Source organism: Rhincodon typus, chromosome 4 (assembly GCF_021869965.1).
Source record: "Rhincodon typus isolate 14 chromosome 4, sRhiTyp1.1, whole genome shotgun sequence".
Classification (NCBI taxonomy): Eukaryota; Metazoa; Chordata; class Chondrichthyes; order Orectolobiformes; family Rhincodontidae; genus Rhincodon; species Rhincodon typus.
The window spans coordinates 86,049,837-86,073,555 of NC_063335.1; the positions used below are offsets into that span (position 1 = coordinate 86,049,837).

The 23,719-nt window shown below is 40.6% G+C and overlaps 1 protein-coding gene across 1 annotated transcript in view; it reads left to right on the forward strand.

Moving 5' to 3' along the window:
* The window catches only part of si:dkey-22o22.2 (neural-cadherin), a 235,539-nt gene that overhangs the window by 179,620 nt on the left and 32,200 nt on the right, over positions 1-23,719 (forward strand). The window contains exons 19-26 of the mRNA XM_048596155.1: positions 2,218-2,311; positions 3,125-3,309; positions 5,918-6,150; positions 8,037-8,314; positions 13,967-14,181; positions 14,798-14,925; positions 16,154-16,281; positions 18,804-18,927. Of these exons, the coding sequence (XP_048452112.1) occupies positions 2,218-2,311; positions 3,125-3,309; positions 5,918-6,150; positions 8,037-8,314; positions 13,967-14,181; positions 14,798-14,925; positions 16,154-16,281; positions 18,804-18,927 (1,385 nt within the window). The remainder of the gene's footprint in view (positions 1-2,217; positions 2,312-3,124; positions 3,310-5,917; positions 6,151-8,036; positions 8,315-13,966; positions 14,182-14,797; positions 14,926-16,153; positions 16,282-18,803; positions 18,928-23,719) is intronic.

The following is a 23,719-nucleotide window of genomic DNA, read 5'->3' on the forward strand; positions in this document are numbered from 1 at the left end:
TTATCCTCAATACTGTGAGTTCCTATTTTGTGTAATGATCTTTCATATTATGTCTTATAAAATACATTCTACAGCTCCAAATACACGACACCTACAATTTCCCCCTTTATCAACTCTACTTGTTATGTCCTGAAAGACCTCCAGCAAATTTATCAAATGCGAGTTCCCTTTCAAAAAACCATGATGATCCTGTTTGATTATGTTAAGCTTTTCTAAGTGTCCTTCTATTTTTTACTTAATAATAAAACTCCAGCATTTTCCCTAACTAACTGGACTATAATTTCCAGCTTTGTGTCTCCCTCTCTTTTTGAATAGGGGCATCACATTAGCAATTTTCTAGCCAGCTGGAATCCTCCCAGACTTGAGTGATTTCTGGAATATTTCAACCAATAAGTCTACATCTCTGCAGCTATTTTCTTTAACTCCTTTGGTTCTGGTGAATTGTCTGCCTTCAGTTCCATTGGTTTGTCAAATACATTTTTCCTCATGTACGAGATTTTTCCTCCTATTAGCATCTTGATTCTCTGTTACGTTTGGAACAGATGGCAGCCAAAACATGCTTCCAAGTGAAGCATAAACACTGATGTGGGTCTGATGGGTCTAATAGCCTGTTTCTGTGCAGTAAATACAAAGCAATTTGTAACTCGGTTTTAGGTTAATCATCCTTAGTTGTGTCATGTCCCTTAAATTCAGTATTAAGTTCTTCATCTTTACTGAAAGCTCCTTCTCAGACTCTGCACCTCTCTCCTCATCTGTATATGTCCAATTGTAAGGTTTGGACTGGGCATTGGCAACTGTGACAGTAATGTTACAATTTTGTGAAAACGCTCAAAGTCCAGACTCAAACATGTAAAATAACCATTTGGATAGAGTTCAAAAAGCCATGCAATAATATCCTATCATATGCTGGTACCTTGAGGGGTGGAGGGATTGGTCATAGTCCACAAGGGACAACATAATCTTACTCTGTTACAAGTGGTTATGTAGCTTGATAGTTACTGCTCTTGATCAAGCATGGGACAAGGTTAGGAGATAACTTTTCATAACTATCATAGCCTGTACAGGGTTCATGTACATTAGGGTGTCCTTCTGCACCATACTAGCCACTGTGTAACCTCCGAGATGAGGAAGAGTAAAATAGCAAAATCAGAGATGTTTTTCCAAAAAAATTCACATGATGTGGGTGTAGCAGGTTGGTCCAACATTTGTTGGCTATCTCTAATTGCCTTTGAGACACTGGGATAGGGCCACCTTCTTGAATCATGGAAGTCTATCTCATTTAACTTTTGTGTAATGATTTGCTACAACCAAATGGCTTTTCATAGAATCCCTACAGTGTGGAAACAGGCCCTTCAGCCCAACAAGTCCACACCAGCCCTCACAGCATCCCACCCAGGGCCATCCCTCTATAATCCACATATCCCTGAGCACTAAGAGAAATTTAGCATGGTCAATTCACCTAGCCTGCACATCTTTTGACTGTGGGAGGAAACCAGAGCACCTGGAGGAAACCCACGCAGACACGGGGAGAATGTGCAGCAAACTCCACACAGATATCACCCGAGGGTGGAATTGAACCTGGGTCCCAGGTGCTGTGAGACACCAGTGTTAACCATTGAGCCACTGTGCCATCCTTGTTTGACTAGTTTTGAGTGTAGTTGAGAGTCAACTACATTGCTGTGGGTCTGGAGTTAAATAAAGGCCAAACTGGTGAGGATTTTCTTCCCTAAAGGACATTAGTGAACCAGACAGGCTTTTATCACAGTCGATCATAGTTTAATGGTCACCATTATCTTAGATTATGAGATTAGCTTTCAATTCCAGATTTATTTATCAATTAATTGGATTTATATTCCAGCAGCTGCAGTGGTGAGATTTCAAACTGTGTGCAAGGAGTGTTAGCCCAGGTATCCTGGATTACTAGTCCAGTGACATTACCATTACACCATCATCTCTCCCAAATTCTTCGAACAATCCAGTTTTCCAAAAATGGTGGATGTATAATCTCAAGCTATTGATTCTGTGATTAATTTGTATTTATTTTGAAAATGCAACATTCCAAAGCTCTCGAAATTAAGACATGGCGCATTAAATCTCTGAGCGCTATACTTTTTGAAAGCCAGGTCACCTAAATTATGAATGCATTTACGATCTCCAAAACTCTTATTTCAGAACATAATCGGTCTCTGAAGTCGTGTGCTGTGTTGCTTATTTTAGGTCTACTTGGTGCCACAGAGCTGGGCAAGGTACAAGCGCCTGATCTAGATGACTGGGATGATAAAAGATACAGATTTGAAGGAACACCTCCAAGGTAAGCAAGTCTGCATTTGTGTGTGACTATATGTGTGTGTCTGTGTGTTTATGAATGACAAAAAAAAACAACATCACACTCTGTAGTACAGTATTACCATAAAATCATTCTTGTGTGTTGATATCCCATAATGTAATTTCACACCACAGAAGTGGAACAGTTTCACTGTGAAACTTCTACTCATTTTAAAATTCCCTTATCAACTCCCCCAACTTCCATGTGTTTATGTAATATTTACAGACAGCAGTTATGCTTGAAATCTCTCAGAAGCTTGTTTGGATTATTTTCACCAGCTGAAAGCCAGATGTTCACACAGCCACTTTTTGATAATCCAGTTTTTGGGTTGCTGATCCAAGTAACTAGAATCTGAAGTAATGCTGTTCAGTTTCTAATCATTACACTTTTAAATTCCTCAGATTGTGAACAGGTCCACATGCATCTCTGTGGATTTGTCGCTTGATATTTCCATAGCTCCATTCAGGTACATGCAGTGTTGTTCACAGCTTTGTACCTGTGTGTGTAACTCTTTGTAATGCACCTGCTTGAGTTTAGCATGGACAATCCTATTGGAATTGAAAGTTGTCCAGATTGGCTCACGTGATAATTTTTGCCACTGTTCCTAAAAAGAGCTGTTCAAACTCCACTTTCAGCAAATCAGTCAAACTCAGCAACTCACAGTTTGGAACCTGAGCCAACAAATGCCAGCTCAGAATAGAGAAGTGTGATAATACATCATGCTAATTTTGCATTTTACTAATTAATCATTATTAATTATTAATTAATTAATTATGAAAAAATGCACATTTGTTTCAGAAATTTTGTCCTCAATGAAAATTCTGGTTTCCTGAGTATTATTGAAGGCACACCCTCTGGAGTGTATAACTTTCAGGTCAAAGTTGCAGATGGCACCTGGCCAGATGTAATTTCAACAATAAAAGTTGTTGTCAAAGAATTGGAAGAAGATGCCATATATCATGCTGGCTCGCTTAGACTGACTGGTGAGAATCCAACCATTCCTTTCAGTGTACATTTAATCGAAACATTAATACAGTTTTCTTATGAATAAAACAATACCGGGGGACGTATATTTCTTAAATGCATATGAACACAAGATATAATGAGAAAGGCAGTCTAACCCATCTAGTCTGTTTCTTCCAAAGACCTTGTATACATTAACATTAATAACTTGGATACATGGATCGAATGTACAATACCCAAATTGGCAGATGACACTAAAATAGGTGGGAAAACAAGTTGCAATGAATCAATGAAACTTAAAAATGAATATCTATAGGTTAGGTGAATGGACCAAAATCTGGCTGATGAAGTTTAATGTGGATAAGTGTGAGGTTATCCATTTGGTCAGATGAATAAAAAGTCAACTTATTATCTAAGTGCAGAGACACTTCAAAATATTTCCGTGCAGAGGGATCTGGGTGTCCTCATGCATGAGTCGCTGAAAGCTAGTGTGCAGGTACAGCAGATTACAAAGAGGACAAATGAAATATTGGAATTTATTGCTAAAGGAATGGAGTGTAAAAGTAGAGAGATAACAAGGTGTAGAGCTGGATGAACACAGCAGGCCAAGCAGCATCAGTGGAGCAGGAAAGCTGACGTTTCGGGTCTAGACCCTTCTTCAGAAATGGGGGAGGGGAAGGGGATTCTGGAATAAATAGGGAGAGAGGGGGAGGCGGATAGAAGATGGATAAAGGAGAAGATAGGTGGAGAGGAGACAGACAGGTCAAAGAGGCGGAGGTGGAGCCAGTAAAGGTGAGTGTAGGTGGGGAGTTAGGGAGGGGATAGGTCAGTCCAGGGAGGACGGACAGGTCAAGGCGGCGGGATGAGGTTAGTGGGTAGGAGGTGGTGGTGGGGGTTGAGGTGGGAGGAGGGGATAAGTGGGAGGAAGGACAGGTTAGGGAGGCGGGGACGAGCTGGGCTGGTTTTGGGATGCGGTTGGGAGAGAGGAGATTTTGAAGCTTATGAAGTGTAAAAGTAGTTGTGATGAAGGATCAACTGGACTTGAATGTTAACTCTGTTTTTCTCTCCAGTGACGCTGCCAGATCTGCTGTGTTTTTTCAGCACTTTCTATTTTGCATAAAAGTAGGGAAGTGTTGTGTCAAATGTACAAGGCATTGGTGGGGCTGCATCCAGATTACCGTGTACAGTTTTGGTGCCCTTACTTGAGGAAGGATGTAATTGCATTGGAAGCAGTTCAGTCCAGGTGCACTAGATTAATTCCAGAGATGAAAGGTCTATCTTATAAGGAAAGATTGAGTGGTTTAGGCCTATATTCACCAAACGTTAGAAGAATGAGAGGAGTCCTAATTGAAGTATAACAGATGCTAAATGGATTGACAAAGTCAACATAGAGTGGATGCTTCCCTCTGTGGGACAATCTAGAATGAGAGGCCATAGTTTTAGGCTAAAGGGTAGCAGATTTACAACAGAGATGACGAATAATTACTTCTCTCAAAAGGTCATAAATCTGTAGAATTCACTACTCCATAGTGTGGGGGACTCAGATCACTGAATAAACTTAAGGAGGGGAGAGACAGATTTTTAATTAGGGAAGGGTTAAAGGGTTATGGAGAGCAGGCAGGAAAGTGGGATTGAGGTTGAGATGACATCAGTCATTATTGCATTAAATGCAGACTCAAGGGGCTGAACTGCCTACTCACTTTCTTAGTTCTTATATTCTTACTTTCTAATTCTATTATGTAATCTATCCAGCCTTTTCAATTTGCTAAGAAGACATTCTTCAAAGATTTCCTGCCTGTACTCTGAAGGGAAATCATGGAAATTGCAAAATACCTTGCATTCAACATTTTAAAAAAACTTGACAATTATTTCTGACAGTTTCATCATCTCCAAAGCTCAGTAACCACAATGTTCATAGTATTCAACCATCTCAGTATTTATCCATGTGGAGTAATCCCATACAAATATTCCTTAGATATTCATCCAGCTCATATTAAAGCAATTAATCAGCATTGATCAATTGGTTCAGCTGGAGGTTTATTCTTCATATCTATTACTCTGAAGGGAAACATTAATTCATACAAATCTCAAAGTGTATGTGGTTAACTATTGAGGAGCTTTGTATTCCAGAGAGACAATTCACTACACCACAGTCTTAGTAATCTAGCCTCAACTGACAATCACACCTAGATACCTGTGTAGATAATAGACACAACTATTAGGAAAGTATCTTCCTGTTTTTTTTGGTATTGCTAATGTTCCCTTGCTCCCTAGTTCAGAAACTATATCTACTTGATGGATTTTTTTTTAAAAAACCAAATAAAATTGAAATCCAACTTCTGTTGTTCGAATGAAATGTATTCCTGGTCAAGAAAAAAACAATTTCAATGTCAGATGTTGAGACTGATTATTGTTGACATCATAAACTAGAAAATAGTCTACGGTCCTTTGTTAACCCTTACGTTTTGAAAAGACTTTATGAGGAAATATCCTTTACAATTTTGTGATATTTTACATAAATTTCAAAAGTGGTGAAGCTCAGAACTTAGTAAAATTCATGTTGTGACACTTTAAACAGGTTAACTTGTGAATGCACTCTTGAAGTAAAATTGATATTTTTTCTAACAGATACCACAGCAAAGGAGTTTATCTCCCAGTCAGCTGCTGCAGAGAGTAAATACACTAAACTAAGGAGAGTTTTATCAGAAATTCTGTCAGCACAGCTGGATAACATTCATATTTTCAGCGTCACGAATGTGAATGATCAAGTTAGAGAAGTAGACATTTGGTATGCAGCACAAGGGTCTCCATTTTACAAGGCTGAGAAAATGAATGGCAATGTGGCAGCTTCTAAAACCATGGTATGTACTTCCTAAAACTTATGAAGTATGTCATTATTTCACTAAGAGCTATGCAGCTATTTTCCATAAAGGCCACAATGACACACATTTGCAAAGCTAGTCATTTTAATTGGCTGAATATATTCTGCTGTATGGGGAATATAGAACACAAGAATATAGGAACAGGAGTAGGCCATTCAGCCTGTCGAGCCTGCCCCACCATTTAGTATGACCGTGGCTGATCAAACAGGTCAATGTCTTTTACCCACTCCATCCCCTTAGACCTGTATACATTTGGTAACCAGAAATCTATCAATCTCTACCTTCAACGTACTGAAAGACTGAACTTTCATAGCTGTCTGGGGGAGAGAATTGTTATACAAAAATGGTTATATGTTAAAGGGAGCTATCAGAACATACATCAGAGCCTTTTTGTCATCTTTTGTAGCCATATTCTTTATTTTGTTGGCATCAGGCTGGAAGAATTCTTAGCAAACAACTGTGGAGATAATTGTCACAATTACTGCTGTCAATGAGGAGCTCACCAATCAATATTTCATACCAGAAACAACAATCGCCACAACTTTCCATCCATTCATTTTAATGGTACTTTCCACTCCTTTCTGCTTTGTACTGCCAGCAGCTATGCTTTCTAGTTAGCAGGCAAATTTGCAAGTTGTTCCCTCGGAAGAACTCACCACAGATGACAACTTAATGGTCCAAGCAACTAATATTACGGATGGCAAATGACACAATTTCACCACAAACCCAACAACTTTATTGCCAAAAATCTAAACGTGAGAACAACATGTAGCAATTTAAAGTAATTCCCTTCTAGATAGTCAGTTAGGTTGACTGCAGGTCAATTAGATTCGATCTGATGGGATTGATCTTCTTCCTGTTGGACTTTACTTGGTGATGATCCTGGTCCTGACAAACTCCGTCTCATTGAGGGTTTTCAGCCTGATTTCCTTCCCGTCTGACGCTGCTGGCCATCAGATTGATTGGGAACACTTTAAGACAGAACTTTCTCCAAGGTGGAAGCAGATATCTTGCCTTAAAGCGACCAATGCTGTTTTTAGCATGATACTGCTGCACAACAGCAGTCAATATGTTAGGTGGGCTCATTACTGAACTTCTAGCCAGGCAAGGAAGAACATGTTAACCCAAAAACATATTGCAGTGATTGTAACAAAGTTAACCAGCTGAACCTCATAGAATATGACTCCCCTGATTGGGGCTGTTGACTTGATCCAATCAGGGAGACTTGGCTGACATAAAAAGAGTGAGTGTCAGAGATACTGATACTCTGATGCTTGACTCTGTATGAGGTAGGAATGTAGTCAAGGACTTTTCATGTATGAATAAAGGGTGAATTGGTAACAGGATACCAGCCTCTGTGGAGTTATTTCACATATTAATGGAGATTTATTTTTCATATTTAGTGGATTATAATTGTGAACAACTTTTAGCTGAGAGCATTTGATAGCAACATTGTACCAAAATTCCAATGTGTTTGTCTTACATAAATGTTTCCAATTTATAATTTTGTGCTCATTAAGGTTTCCTCAGTTAGCTTTTTCTAATCTTTGGGAAAAATCAATGCCCTCCTCCTTGTCTCTTGCCAATGTTCTGCAGCTTGTCACCAGGAGTGTAGAATTCAGTACGAAATTAATCAAACTGGGAAACTGACTCACCTCCATTTAACACCTTCCCATGCGGTCTCTCTCAGATCAGCGAGACAGGGTAAAAACTAGTTGGGTAAAATCCATATTCTACACTTCAGTTTTGTGTCATTCATGGTAACAACATTGTTTACATTTTGAATGTTGTGATTTGTATTAATTTTTAACTCACCACGTATTTAATATGCATTTAACATCGTAGTTCTTTTTCTTTCCTTACAGCTACAGGTTATTTTAAATGTAAGTGTATCCCAGATTGCTGTGGACGCATGTGTGAATGCAAACTGTGGCACCGCTCCCGGCTGTACAAGCAGCACCACCTTTAGCCCAATTCCAACTCTGCTGAATGCTGGAAACTTTTCCCTAGTTTCCATAACAACATCCACAACTGCTCAATGTGTCTGTGAAGCTCGGGAAAAGAAGAGGTTGTCTTGTTCCTCACATCCAATTAATCCATGTCTAAATGGTGGCACTTGTGTTGATACCGATTTAGGCTTCAGGTAGGTCAATGCATTTTGCATACTGACTTCTCTATTGGTTTGATCTCTGATTAGTTGATGTCTTTTGCTGAAGCTACTGTACCATCCATAAGTGCTAAAGATGTCACAAATTCACCTGCTACAGGAAGCAGCTTTGGAACAGCAGCATTGTGGCATAAATAAGACCAATCTCAGAACTGTTTTATCCTTCCATATTGTTGAAGTCAAATGTGTCAAAGTAAATTATAGATGATTGCCATCAATGCTACTGGACACTACTGGCTGCAGTAAGTTTGAATTTGGTATTGTTGGCCTCCGCAGATCTCGCTTTGATATAAAGGAAGGTAGCAGACTACAAAATTGAAGTAAAAAATCTCAGTTAATCAGCAGGGCAGTGTACAAGCTTATAAATGTGCAATCACTTTGTGTTTCCACCGATGTCAGAAACTTCTGCTGTGGTATAGCTCAAGTGAAGTTGAGAAGCCTCACTCTCAGTATCTTACATAATTCCAGTAGTGGTACTAGCTTTTAGTTAAGGGATCAAACTGAAAGCTAAAATATTTGGAGTGTTTTATGTGACTTAAATAATTTCAGCTACCAGTGCCCTGTGTTCAGTAATAATTTCAGATTCTTACTTCTTAAGCCCTTCAGCATTTTTTTTAGCAAATCTGCTTCTCAAACACAAAACAAACTTGACTTCAAATATTCATTGAAAAAAAAGGTTAAAGCCCCAAATAAATCATATCTTAGGACAAAATAACTGACGTAGCCAGTTACATTAAACACCTTTATTTAAATAGTGTGTCTACTCACTTTGGGCCATGTTTATTCAGCATGTGAATGGAGAGTTCACCAAGCTTTATAATAGCGGAATGAAGAAGAGTAACAGTATGGTATATGTACTGATACCACATTGGGAAAGGAAGTTGGCACCCACTCTGCCCACAGGGATATGCATGGTATCACAGGCATCATTGTTCTGCGTCTGATGAATTCTCATGCCTGCTTGCAGCCCCATTCATTATCTCTCGAGCTACACTGCCTCCACTCTTGTAAGTTTTTGGGGTTCATTTTAACTTATAAATGTGCAACCCATGTCAATTTCAATTTCTTTTTATTTAATCATTTGTAGGATGTGGGTGTTGCTGACTGGGCCAAAACTTATTACCCGTCCCTAGTTGCCCTTAAGAAGGTGGTGGTGAGCTGCCTTCTTGAACTGCTGCAGTCTGCCTGCTGTGTGTTGACCCATAATGCCCTTAGGAAGGGAATTCCAGGAAGGGGGGTCTGGCATTGAAAGCACAGCGATATGTTTCCAGGTCAGGATGGTGGGTGGTTTGGAGGGGAACGGGAAGATGGTGGTGTTCCCATATATCTGATAGAAGTGGTTGTGGGTTTGGAAGGTGCTGTCTGAGGAGCCTTGATGACTTTCTGCAGTGCGCCTTGTAGATAGTACACACTGCTGCTGCTGAACGTCGGTGATGGAGGGAGTGGATGTTTGTGGATGTGGTGCCAATCAAGCGGGCTGCTTTGTCCTTGATAATGACAAGCTTCTTGAGTGTTGTTGGAGCTGCACCCATCCAGGCAGGTGGGGAGTATTCCATCACACTCCTGACTTGTGTAGATGGTGGGCAAGCTTTGGGGAGCCAGGACAGGAGTTCCTCGCCGCAGTATTAAAGTTACTTGTATCGGCTTGTTCAGATATGTTATGCCACATCTCCGAAACAGATTGGATTTGAAATTGGACCGTTTGGCCCAGAGGTAGGGACACTACCCACTGTGCCACAAGCGTACTCAATTACAATTATATACTAAGTTCGAGAGAGCCCATCTGAAAGGTCTACCAGTCCTGATTAGTTACAAGACCAAGATACAAATATATTTACGAGGCACAAATATATTTTCACAGAATTTAGTAAGCCTATCAAACAAGATCAAAGGGAATGATATTCAATAAAAGTAGTGCTTTTCAGTCAATCTACTTTAAGACACGAGCTCACAACTGGGCACACATCTCTTGCTCTCTGTTGACAGACATTCTCTTTTGTCTTCCTTTTTTGATCATTGAACCACTAAGAATTGCCATGTACTGACCCTTGCTAACTGCTACACTGTACATAATCAGTGACATCCTGACATTTCATTGGCTTGCCAATGCATGAATGGCACATGATTAATCTCAGACTGGCTAAACAGTGTATGCCTAATTCCAGACAGGTTTTTAAAAAGAAATGGTCAACTTGGTGATGTCACTCCCTACAGTCTCCTGATTCATTCCTTGACATGTCAATCACTTTGTAGATCACATCTTTTCTAACAGCTTCCCCGAATCAACTTGCCAATTTTTTATATCTTTAGTAATGTGGCACCAATGATGCCATGTATGTTTCTGCCTGGGAGAATATAATATAAACTCCCAGTGATTTAATATAAGATTAAATGTCGTAACTGATACACTGGATGTTCTGAAAACAAAAGCATATCAATATGTTTTAATTAAGAGGATTATGTATCAATCCATGACTTCATCATGGCACTGAAAGCAAGTTAACTAGAACTAACAAAAGTGCAAGTAACTCCATAATAAAAGTCTATGTAGGATCCATATAAACATCTGCATATGGAATAATCAGTATATTAAAACTGAGTTAACAGAATACACATAGAAAATACAACATAATTAACTCAATATATACATCTAAAAAAGTTAAAACAATGACAAGACTAGAAAACACACTACAGAAGCTATTTATTTATCCATACATGGGCCTGAAACATAGTTTAAGTTACAAAACTCAACTAATTTAAAATATAGCTGTGTCTTTGAGGAAGAGTCTTTTACCTTGAAGTATTTTCACGTTGGTTAGCTTCACTTCATATTCGCTTGTGCCATAAACATTAAACATATCACTTTATTTTTACCCTGAGCTGTATGGCTATTCTTCCTTACAGGAAGTTTTTACAACTAACCAAAGTTTAAATAAAAAGTAATTTAGTTCCTTACTTGCTTAATCAAATCAAAATAATTAATTATTAAAAATAACTCAATCCTACATCCTACTATCTGAGCAGGACAACCAGGCGGTCGCGAACAGGGTGGCAAAGTGATGGGAATGGAACAGCAAAAAAGCTGTGAACCCAGGATTTGCAAACAAAAATCCCACATTTTATTGTGGCTGCAATTGTTAAAATATCTCTATGTGGCTTAATGTTATGGGTGGTCATATTCTTCAATGCAGGAAGCTGTCTGTAGCATTGTTAGCAGTGATATTAGAAGCTTTGGGACTGCATGGGTGATGAATGCATCTCCTGCAATTGTGGTGGAAACAAAGGCAGCCCAAACCATAAAACAATAAGAGTAAGTATCACCTCAGGTGACCTCCCACCCACAGCCTCCAACCTCATCGTTCCCCAACCCCGCACCGCCCGCTTCTATCTCCTTCCCAAAATCTACAAACCTGACTGCCCTGGTCGACCCATTGTCTCCGCCTGCTCCTGCCCCCCGAACTTATCTCCACCTATCTTGACCCCATCTTCTCCCCCTTGGTCCAGGAACTCCCTACCTACGTCCGTGACACCACCCACGCCCTCCACCTCCTCCAAAACTTCCAATTCCCTGGTCCCCAACACCTCATCTTTACCATGGACGTCCAGTCCCTATACACCTGCATTCCCCATGCAGATGGCCTAAAGACCCTCCGCTTCTTCCTGTCCCGCAGGTCCAACCAGTCCCCTTCCACTGACACCGTCATCCGCTTAGCTGAACTCATCCTCACCCTCAACAACTTCTCTTTCAATTCCTCCCACTTCCTACAGACAAAGGGGATGGCCATGGGTACCCGCATGGGCCCAAGCTTTGCCTGCCTCTTTGTAGGTTACGTGGAACAATCCCTCTTCTGTAGCTACACTGGCCCTAAACACCACCTCTTCCTCCGTTACATCGATGACTGTATCGGCGCCGCCTCGTGCTCCCATGAGGAGCTCGAACAGTTCATCCACTTCACCAACACCTTCCACCCCAACCTTAAGTTCACCTGGACCATCTCTGATACCTCTCTCTCCTTCCTGGACCTCTCTGTTTCCATCTCTGGCAACCACCTGGAAACCGATATCCATTTCAAGCCCACCGACTCCCACAGTGACATAGAATACACCTCCTCCCACCCACCTTCCTGCAAAAAATGCCATCCCCTATTCCCAATTCCTTTGTCTCCGCCGAATCTGCTCCCAGGATGAGGCATTCCACTCCCAAACATCTCAGATGTCCTCATTTTTCAACTTCCCCCCCTCAGTGGTCGAGAACGCCCTCGACCATGCCTCCTGCATTTCCTGCAACTCATCCCTCACACCCCCTCCCCACAATAACAACCAAAACAGAATCCCCCTCGTCCTCACGTACCACCCTACCAACCTCCGGATCCAACGCATCATCCTCCGACACTTCCGCCATCTGCAATCCGACCCCACCACCAAAGCCATTTTTCCCTCCCCACTCTTATCTGCTTTCCGGAGGGACCACTCTCTACATGACTCCCTTGTCTGCTCCACACTCCCCTCCACCGCACCACACCCAGCACTTTTCCCTGCAACTGCAGGAAGTGCTACACCTGCCCCTACACCTCACACCACTCCCAGGCCCCAAGAAGACTTTCCACATCAAGCAGATGTTCACCTGCACATCTGCTAATGTGGTATACTGTATCCGTTGTCCCCGTTGTGGCCTCCTCTACATTGAGGAAACCTAGCGGAAGCTCGGGGACAGCTTTGCAGAACACCTATGCTCGGTTCGCACTAGACAACTGCACCTCCCAGTTGCGAACCATTTCAACTCCCTCTCCCATTCCTCAGATGACATGTCCATCCTGGGCCTCCTGCAGTGCCACAACAATGCCACCCGAAGGTTGCAGGGATAGCACCTCATATTTCGCTTGGGAACCCTGCAGCCCAATGGTATCAATGTGGATTTCACAAGCTTCAAAATCTCCCCTCCCCCTACCGCATCCCAAAACCAGCCCAGTTTGTCCCCGCCTCCCTAACCTGTTCTTCCTCCCACCTATCCCCTCCTCCCACCCCAAGCCCCACCTCCATCTCCTACCTACTAGCCTCATCCTGCCCCCTTGACCTGTCTGTCCTCCCTGGACTGACCTATCCCCTCCCTAACTCCCCACCTACACTCACCTTTACTGGCTCCATCCCCGCCTCTTTGACCTGTCTGTCTCCTCTCCACCTATCTTCTCCTCTATCCATCTTCTATCCGCCTCCCTCTCTCTCCCTATTTATTTCAGAACCCCCTTTCCCTCCCCCATTTCTGAAGAAGGGTCTAGGCCCGAAACGTCAGCTTTCCTGCTCCTCTGATGCTGCTTGCCCTGCTGTGTTCATCCAGCTCTACACCTTGTTATCTAAGTATCACTTCCAATGGGTTTACAAGCCAGAAACCAATTATGTGGCATTGACAGGGGAATAGAATGTATATTTTTTCATCTCAGTAGATAGATGCAAATTGATGTCATGTTCAGGAATTACCTTATGTCTTGTGTTACTGTGCGTGTGAATTTCTATAGGAGCTTGCTCTTTCTAAACTTCTAAACTCTCACACTATATAAAATGCAACAATATGTCATTTAGTCTTCTGCTTGAGTTGTGAAATTATTAATCTATCCTTGTTTTGTATGCTAGGTGTGAATGTCTTCCAATGTTTGATGGGCCAGAATGTCAGCAGACAAAGTACACATTTAAAAGTCATGGTTACGCCTGGTTTCCTCCCATCAAACCTTGTTTCAAGAGCCTAATTTCACTAGAGTTCCTCACTGAAACTGCCAATGGGCTTATTCTCTATAATGGACCACTCACTCAAGTGCATTCTGGAGAGCTTGAAGACTTCATTGCATTAGGTATGAATGTCAGGCACAGGACAACACAAGTAGGCAAAGTTCTTACATATACTTTAGCTCGATAGATTTCTAAAATTTGTTTTTGTTCTGGTTTTCTCTCTGTGCTCCTTTCTCCTAAGGTTCTGACTCTTGATGGGTCGGGATACTGACAGCAGTGGTTAGCAAAGTTTTATTGCTTCAACCTGGTCTGTACATATTGAGTATCATCTTAGCCAAAACTGGACCCCAACTTTGTCAACCTTTCAGCAGCAAATAAGTGGGTTTGAATCCTATTATTCACCATGGCACAAAGGACACATTAGTAATGCTAAAGAAATAGGGATGGAAGACTTCACAAATTCTCCACAGTTGTATAGTTGAAATAAATAAGAAATGTGAAGTTATCACAAAAATAGCAATGTGCAATTTAAAAGTACATCTCAATATTTTGGAGAGCTCTTTCATATTTTTCTTTCATATTCACCCTTTAGTATCAGTCTTAAATTTTAAGTGCATTGACTATTATCATTTTGATTTGATGAATAAAGCTTTTGATCAATCAGTATTTTCTCTTCCAAATCTGAATTTTTTAGATATATGATCAGTTAAGTTTCAATTCATCACATCTTCTTTACAGAGCTTAGGAATGGAATTCCTTCACTCAACATTAGCCATGGTTCAGGATCTCTCCATGTGCAGCTACCATCAGGTATCTTTGTTGCAGATCGGCACTGGCACAGGCTGGACGTAGTAAGTGATGAAAAGGTATGTAGTGATGGTATAGGAATGTTGAGAAGGAGAACTTGCTGGGGATTAACCGATTGCATAAATATTATCCACTTATAAGCATGTGTTGCTTAAATGAATATGTCTTGTGGAATTTTAGCTACACTGCTGAGCCTGAGAGAATATCAATTACTTGTTCACTGTTACTGTTTTGAACATACTTTCAGTTTAACAACTTCACCTTTTTTTTTGACCTTTCATCACCTCTCTGACTTCCCTTCAGTTCTGTCAAACTGAATGTTTGACTTTTTGGTTTCACTTGTTTATTTTTTTTCACTATGCTTATTTTGCTGTTTGCCTTTTTGCCTGTAATCACATTTCCACCTGTTTTTGTATTTTTAGCACCCATTTCTCATTTTTCTTGTAGAACGTATAGAAGTCACACTTCTCCTTAGATTTTTCTTGTGAATATATCTGTTTAGTGTAAACTTAATGATTGGATAAATGTCTAAAATCAATGTGCCCGTATGCCCTTAAAGACATGTCACTTGACTTCTATTATTGTGTGGTTTTAAAAAAAACTGTAATAAAATAAATAAATCTTCCTTTCACTGAATTTTGCTCCTTGACATTTAGATACCTGTCTCCAGGTCCTGGGTATTTTGGATCAGAGTGATTAAGACCAAAATGGCCGCGATACATGGCCCATGATGTCAGCTAGATGCGACAGGCCACAGGAAGCAGCTGTGCCTTCACTGCTGATGTCATCATGTTCCTGTGTAGTGGCATCGCACAAGCACATGCTCAAGCAGATGGCCAACACATCTGCTCTCTCCGGCCACCAGCGCCACTGGCCCTTTCTAGCTGCCACTGAGCATTCTTCAGCAACCACCACCTTGCTGATCATCAGAGGGAGAGGCCCTTTCTGCAGTCTGGATGCTGTGTCCAGGGGCTGGGATTGCAGCTGTGCCTGTTAACCCCCCACCACTTCACTCTGGCCCCTAACACTTGTCCTGAACTCTATTATTCACATTTCTAGAAGCACCATTTCCTTCTGTCTCTTCCCATAACACTGGGTCGTGTCAGGGTACACGTGTGCTCTTTGCACCACCTGGAGATGGCGTTTGCACCAGACACAGCCATTTTGGATTTATGATCTTTATAATTCCATGGACATTCATTACCAGGGATGAAATTATTCCCATAAAAGACTGTGCTGTGTAACAATACATTATTCAAATAAACCTTAATTGTGATGCTGTTGTAGAGAGTGAAAATGATCCTTGACCATTGCGCTGGTGCTGCTGTGAATGAGAAGGAAGGCATTGGCAAAGGATTGTCAGAAATGGACCGTAATGTCTGTGAAGTTTCAGGTGAAACTCCTGGAGAAGCAAGGTAAAAATGTAATCATCTATTTTATAATGTAATAATTATTTTGTTATATTAGTGAACATTCTGGGATACTAACTTCCAGCATTTTATATTTGAACATTGTTACCCATGATTCAGCGCACAGTGACATATCTGAGAGCCACGCTATCCCATATTCTATTGTTACAACCTATCAGAATATCTTTATTTATGGAAAAGAGTTTCTCTGTCTAGACCCCTCATAAAATTAAACCTTCTCTCAGCCTGAACTGTTCCAAAGAAAATGTAATGCACTGTCTGTAAGTGTGGTGGAGGCAGGTTCAACTGAAGCATTCGAAAGAGCATTGGGTGAATAAAACTAACTGGTGAATGGGGAAAAAGCAGGAGATCAGCACTAGGTAATGATTGTCATTTAATGAATTGGAGCAGGCATGATGAGCTGAGTGGCCTCCTTCTGTGCCATAGCAATTCTGTGATTCTGCAGAAATGATCAGAATTTTTCTGATCTTTAGTCTTTGTTTTAATTTTCTAGGCTTGCCAACATCCTTATAAATCTCCACCAAATACCCTCTTATATGATCACATAGTGGGATCGCCTGAACTACACACTGGATGTAGCTGCAGTCTAACTAGTGTTTTATACAGTTCTAATATAACCTCCCTGTTCTTCTGTTGTGTGCCTTGACCAATAAAGGAAAGCTAACGTGTGCCTTCTTAAGTTCCTTGTTTGTCTGTCTGGCTAATTTTACAGATCTGTGGGCAAAGTCTCTTTGTTCCTCCATGCTATTCAGTACACTGAAATTTTTGTGTATTCTCTTGTTTATCCTCCCCAAATACATACTTGAACCCTTCTCCAAATTGAACTCCATTTGTGTCCCTGACCTATCCACTAATATCTTCCTGCAGTCTACAGCTTTATTCTTCATGACCATCTGAAGAACAAATCTTTGTATCAAATGTGAACATCTTAATCATATCTCTTACATTTAAACATAAAACTTTGCAATGTGTCATACAAAGCAAGGAATCTGATCCCGAACCAACTGGAAACAATTTCTCAATCACAAATTATCCATCAACTTTTATTCTTTACTTCCTGGCACTGAATTGATTTTGCATTCACTTGCTCCTATCCATTGAATCCTGTGGGCTTTTAATTTTCTGATCAATCTTCAACATGCAAATTTGTGCAAAGCCATTCTAAAATCCCATGTTGATTACTTTATATGTGCTACCCTTGTCACCTCTCCTTGTTACATCCTTTAAAAAACTCAATTCATCAGACACAACCTTCCCTAAACAAATCCATGATGACTGTCCTTTATTTATCCTATCTTGTATAAATGACATTACTTCTACGTATTTGAGCCTTCGATGATCAGGACCTCAGCTGTTCATTGCAGATCTGCCCTGCTGTTGTACCAATCACATTGATAAGCTATTCCAATTACCTTCTCTGCTCTGAGGAAAGTAGCACAAACTTCTCTAGTCTCTGAACCTAACTTAAGTCCTTCCATCCCTCGTAACATCCCAGCATATCTCGGTAATGTTTCGACAGTCTTGCTGGAGGAATTGGGCACACTACTTCTGTTTGACGCAGAACTGGTGAATTTCTAATGGAGAAAGGAAGTAGTAACAGAAAATACGAAGGTAAAGGAGAGTGAAGGAGTTATAGGACCGACCCATTGTTACAGCCTTACAATGAGTAATGAGATATAATGATCTTGTACATTGATCACAATGAACTGAATGAGGTGCTCTACCCTCAGTGGCTTTTAAGGAGTTATGGATGCATTTCATCACAATCTGCACAATGTTCTACAGTTATGATAAAGTCATAAAACAGTCCTAACTATGACTGGCAAAGTCAAAGCTGCTTCCAATTTTATTCTGTGAGCACCATTAGTTAAAGAGTCATCGATGCTTGGATTTCCAGAGTTAGGACACAAAGATGTCAAAAGTTGGGTTACAAAACTGCACAATACAAACCACTTTGCTTCTGTGCCTTCAAGAAGGCTGCTGGCATTTTAAGCTGCTTCATGATTTAAATCAGTAAGCAATAAATTTTCATTCCCCTTGCAGTGACTTACTCTGATGTTGTACAAAGAGTTGTATTTGTCAACTGGGAGTGATATGCAAACGAGATGGCCATGCAATTTTCAACACAAAACCATCAGCAGACTCCATTCTCACCCAGTTTGTTTAATACAGATGTTTGTGTCTGTTACCCTTACGATCTCATCCTAAAAGTCAAATAATATTTTTTACTTAGAATCGTTGACAGCAGTAATATGGTTGCTTTAACGTTAAGGAAAATAGTTGAATGTGTATGCCATCTTCAGGACAATGTTGAAACAATAATTTATTTTTAAACTGTCAAGTAAGGCATAGCCTGGACAAGGTTTATTCTAATGTGGCACTTTTTTGTTGTAAAGCTAATCCTGCAGCCACCAGAAATGTCTTGGTTTGTTTTATCATTTCAACTTTAGTAACATGTCGTTCAGATTTGCTGAGAAACCTGCTGAAAGCCTTTTCTTCTCTGACAGATTTCTAAATGTTCTTCAACCCCTTCAGTTGGGTGGAATCAAAGAGTCACTGTCAAACCGCAATGATCAACTAGGTTTCACTGGATTCATAGGGTGTATAAGAAATTTAATTGTTGATAGTAAGGTAAGTTCTGTACGCCCTGCAATAGGAAGGTTATTAGTAAAATGGAGAGAAGAGGATTCAGAAAAGATTTACAAGAATGTAACCGGGACTGGAGGATTTTATTTATAAGGAGAGGCTGGATAGATTGAGATTCTTTTCACTGGAGCGTAGGATGTTGAGGGGCGATCTTTTAAAGGTTTATAAAACCATGAGTGGCATAAATTAGGTGAGTAGCAAAGGTCTTTTCCCGAGGTTAAGGGAGTTTAAAACTAAAAGGCATATTTTTAAGGTGAGAGGAAAAAGACTTACAAGGGACCCGAGGAGAAATATTTTCACACAGAGGGTGGTTCATATGTGGAATGACTTGCCTGAGGCAGTGATAGATACAGGTACGTTACAACATTTAAAAGACATTTGGACAGGTACATAAATAGGAACGGTTTAGAAGAATATGGGCCACACACAGGCAAGTGGGACTAGTTTAGTTTGGGAAACTTGGTAAGCATGGACAAGTTGAACTGAAGGGTTTGTTTCCATGCTGTATGACTCTACGACTCTATGTAATGTCTGCTGTGAACAGTTGTTGCTATTTTGTGACTTATGGGGGAACTCTAGGAGAGAGGTAGCATGGGGGTAAAGTCACTGGACTAGCAATCCAGAGCCCAAGCTAATGTTCCAGATGCTAATAAAGCCATTAGCTAATCACATGATGGGTTTAATAGATTACTTCATTGTTTGTTTGATTAGATATAAAGGGGGAATAAATGGAATTGGTGTGTGGAAGGGGCTGTCAGGTTGAGTAGTTAAACTCTATCCACAAAGAAATATAGCTTGGTTTCTGCCTTACTGACTGGCTTGGATCTGGAAAGGCACTGGTGACATAGATTCAAATTTCATTGTAGCAGATAATGAAATTTGAGTTCCATGAAATCTAGAATTAAAGGCTAACTCCAGATGGACCATCAGGCATCAACTTGGGCACCGAAAAAGACAATTACAAAACCACCTCTTGATGACCATGCAAGGTCCTCCCTACTAACATAAAGGGGCTTGTGCCAAAGAATAGGAAAGCTCTCGTTAGGCAAAGAACAACTTGATGTAGTCATACTCAATAGAATGATACTTTACAGACATCACCATCTCTGATTTGTCTTGTCTCACCAGTGGAATAGACCTACCTAATGAGGCAGTATAGTTGGGAGGGAATTGCCTTATCTGTTCTCAATATTGACTGCAAAAGACACCATGAAATCATCAGGTCAAACGTCCTGCTAATCACCACCAACCTTAACCCCATTGGCTGCATCGCTACTCCTCTATATTGAAAATCACTTGGAGGAAGTACTGAGGGTGGCAAGGGCTCAGAATGTTCTCTGGATGGGGGACTTCAATGTACATCACTAAGAGTGGTTTGATAGAACACTAATGACCAGATGAGCTCTAAAGGACATAATTACTAGATTGGAAGGTAACAAACGTAACCCCAATACTTATAAATTGAAAAAGAGGTCGAATGGAGAACAACAACTTGTTAGTTTGATGTCAATAAGAGGAACATTTTAGAATCTATTATGAAAGATGTGATAACTGCACATTTCGAAAAGAACGGCAAAGTTGTGAAGAGTTAATGATTTATGATGAAGAGAAGTCATATTTGACAATCTCATTGAAACTTTTTGAGGATATTACTTACATTACTGATAAAGGAGAACCAATGGATTTGCTGTAATTGTATTTTCAGAAGCCTTTTGATGAGGCCATACGCAGAAGGTTAATAAATAAAATTGAAGTCCATGGGATTAGGGGACATATACCAGTGTGAATTGTGATTGGTTAACAGACAGAAAGCAGTGTAGGAATAAACAGATCATTCTCAGGATGACCAGTTGTTATGAGCAGGACAGCAGAAGGATAAGTACCATGGCTACACATGTTCACAATGTATTTAAACAATTTGGATGTAGGGACCAATGGAAATATTTCCAAATTTGCCAAGTTTGACAACAAACTGGGTGGTAACCAAAATTGTGAAGAGGTTGCAGAGAGGCTTTGTGAGGATTTGGATAGGCAAAGTGAATGTGCTAGAGCATGGCAGTGAAATATAATGTGAATAAATGTAAAATTAATACCATTGATTAAAAAAACAGAAAAAGCAGAATATTTCTTAAACAGTGAGAGGTTAGAAAGTGCTGGAGTCCAAAGGGGGCCTGGGGGTCCTCATTCATGAGTTACTTAAAGTTAGCAGATATAACCAGCAATTGGGAAAGCAAATTATATATTGACCTTCATTGCAATTTGAGTGCAGGAGTAAAGATGTCTTACTGCAGTTGTGTAGAGCTTTGAGACCAGAATTGGAGTATTGTTTACAGTTTTGATTCCCTTATCTAAGGATGGATACTTGTATATAATGTGTAACAGAGGTTCATCAGATTAATCACTGAGATGTTAGAATTGTTTTATGAGGCGAGATTAAGGACACTGAGCCTGTATTCCCTAAAGTTTTGATGTATGAGGGGTGACCTCAATGAAACTTAGAAAATTCTTCTAGGGCATTACAGAATGGGCATACATAAGATGTTGATTCTAATACAAGGGGCCATAAACTTAGGAAAAGGGTTAGGCATTGAAGACTGGTGAGAGGAGGGATTTCTTCACTCAGAGGGTGATGAATGTTTGGAATTCACTACCCCACAGTGCTGTGGAAGTTCAATTTCAATTATTGAGCATGTTCAGGACAGAAATTGCTACATTTCTGGAGACTAATGACATCAAGAGACTTGGAGACAGTACAGGCAATGGTCTAATTGAACAGTGGAGCAGGCTCACCAGTCTGAATGGCCTACTTCTGATGCTATCTTCCTATGTTCCTATATTAGGTACAGGTACATCTCCTATAATGCAATAGTTACATTCTTGTGTGACCTCGCACTATAGAAAACTGTCATTGAAAATTGCGTTATGGGGAAATCACTGTAGAAAATCGCTATACCTGTACAGCAGAAAGTTCACGTTATCCAAACAGCATCCACTATTCGTCAAACTGTTACAGCCAATTCGCGTTAACATACCTGTATGTGCCAGGTGGCAAGAAAGCCAACAAAAGGGAAAAATTCAAATCAATCTCACCAATCTCACCTACTGCAGTCTGTCTGTCTAAATGTCTTACACTCTCTCTCTGGGCTCTGTCTCCACATATTTTGTTCCTCCTTTCCCCACCATACGTCCACCCCCTGTCTTCAGATGCAGATGTATCTGTCGATGACGATATCAATAGGAGTTGCTACCAGACAGTCATTGTGGGCACAAAGTCCTGAAATCACTATGAGGATACCCTCCATCATTCTGTGTGGCTAAATGAGCCAATTTTGACCAGATCTAGCAGCTTATAACAGAGCATACTAGGTTTTATGGGTCATTGGCAACAGCAGAATGATATTCAAAAATTTGTAACTTCATGGTCTGGTGTATCCCATACTTTATCATTATCATCAAGCTGGGATGTCAGCCTAATTCATTGAGGAGTTCAGGAGTGCATATCAGGAGCTGCATCAGACTTACCTAAAATGAGGTGAAGCTACAACACAGGATCACGGACATGTTGCAGTGTATAATTCAAGAGCACCTCCTACAAACTCTACCGTGTATAATGCTAAGGGCAGCAAATACACAGGAACACCACTATGCCAAGGTCCTCCCCACGCCACCCACCACCTTGATTCAGAATTGTATCGCTGTTCCTTCATAATTGCCAGATCAAAATCCTAGAACTTCTCCTTCACCCTGTGGGTGTACCTACACAAAGTGGAAGGCAGCGGTTCAAGAAGACAGCTCATACCATTTTCTCAAAAGCCTGGTATTAGGGATGGGCAATAAATGTTGGCCTAGCCATTGCCATTCACACTCTGTGAACAGATTTTTAAAAAATAGCTGTGGATTGTGACTTTCACTTAGGACTCAAAAAATGTTTACACTTCATTTATATTAAAACAATTTAATAATTTGTACAAAAACTAAAATTGCTGGAGGAAGTCTGCATGTTTAGCTGCACCTGTGGAGGAAAAGCAGAATTAATGTTTTGGGTTCAGTCACCCTTTTATGAGTAGGTAGGGAAAGGAGATATATATACTGAAGATAGGGGGTGGGGGTCTAGTGAGGGAAGGAGGAACAAAATACGTGGAGACAGAGCCCAGAGAGAGAAAGACATTTAGCCAGACAAGGGGATGGATAGTAAGCCAGGGCGAAAGAAAAATTGATAATGGGGACCATGAGTAGGTGAAAATAGGTTGGCTGTGCTGAAAGCAGCCCATGTCATGACAGTGATAATACTGTGTGGAGCTGGAGGAACACAGCAGACCAGGCAGTATCAGAGGAGCAGGAAAGTTGATGTTTTGGATCGGGATCCTTCTTCAGAAAAGTCTTCAGAAAAACCTTTTTCTGAAGAAGTTTCCCAACCCGAAATGTCAACTTTCCTACTCCTCTGATGTTGCCTGACCTGCTGTGTTCCTGCAGCTCCACACTGTGTTATCTCTGACTCCAGCATCTACAGTTCTTGCTATCTCCATGACATGACAGTGCCTGGGCAGTGGGCCTGGATAAAGGACATGTAGGGAAGGTGTTCAGGTTCTAAGAATATTGAATAAAAACCGAAAGAACTGCAGATGCTGTAAATCAGGAACAAAAACAAAGTTGCTGGAGAAGCTCAGCAGGTCTGGCAACATCTGTGAAGGAAAAAACAGAGTTAACGTTTCGGGTCTGGTGACCCTTCCTTCTGTTTTTTCCTTCGCAGATGCTGCCAGACCTGCTGAGCTTTTCC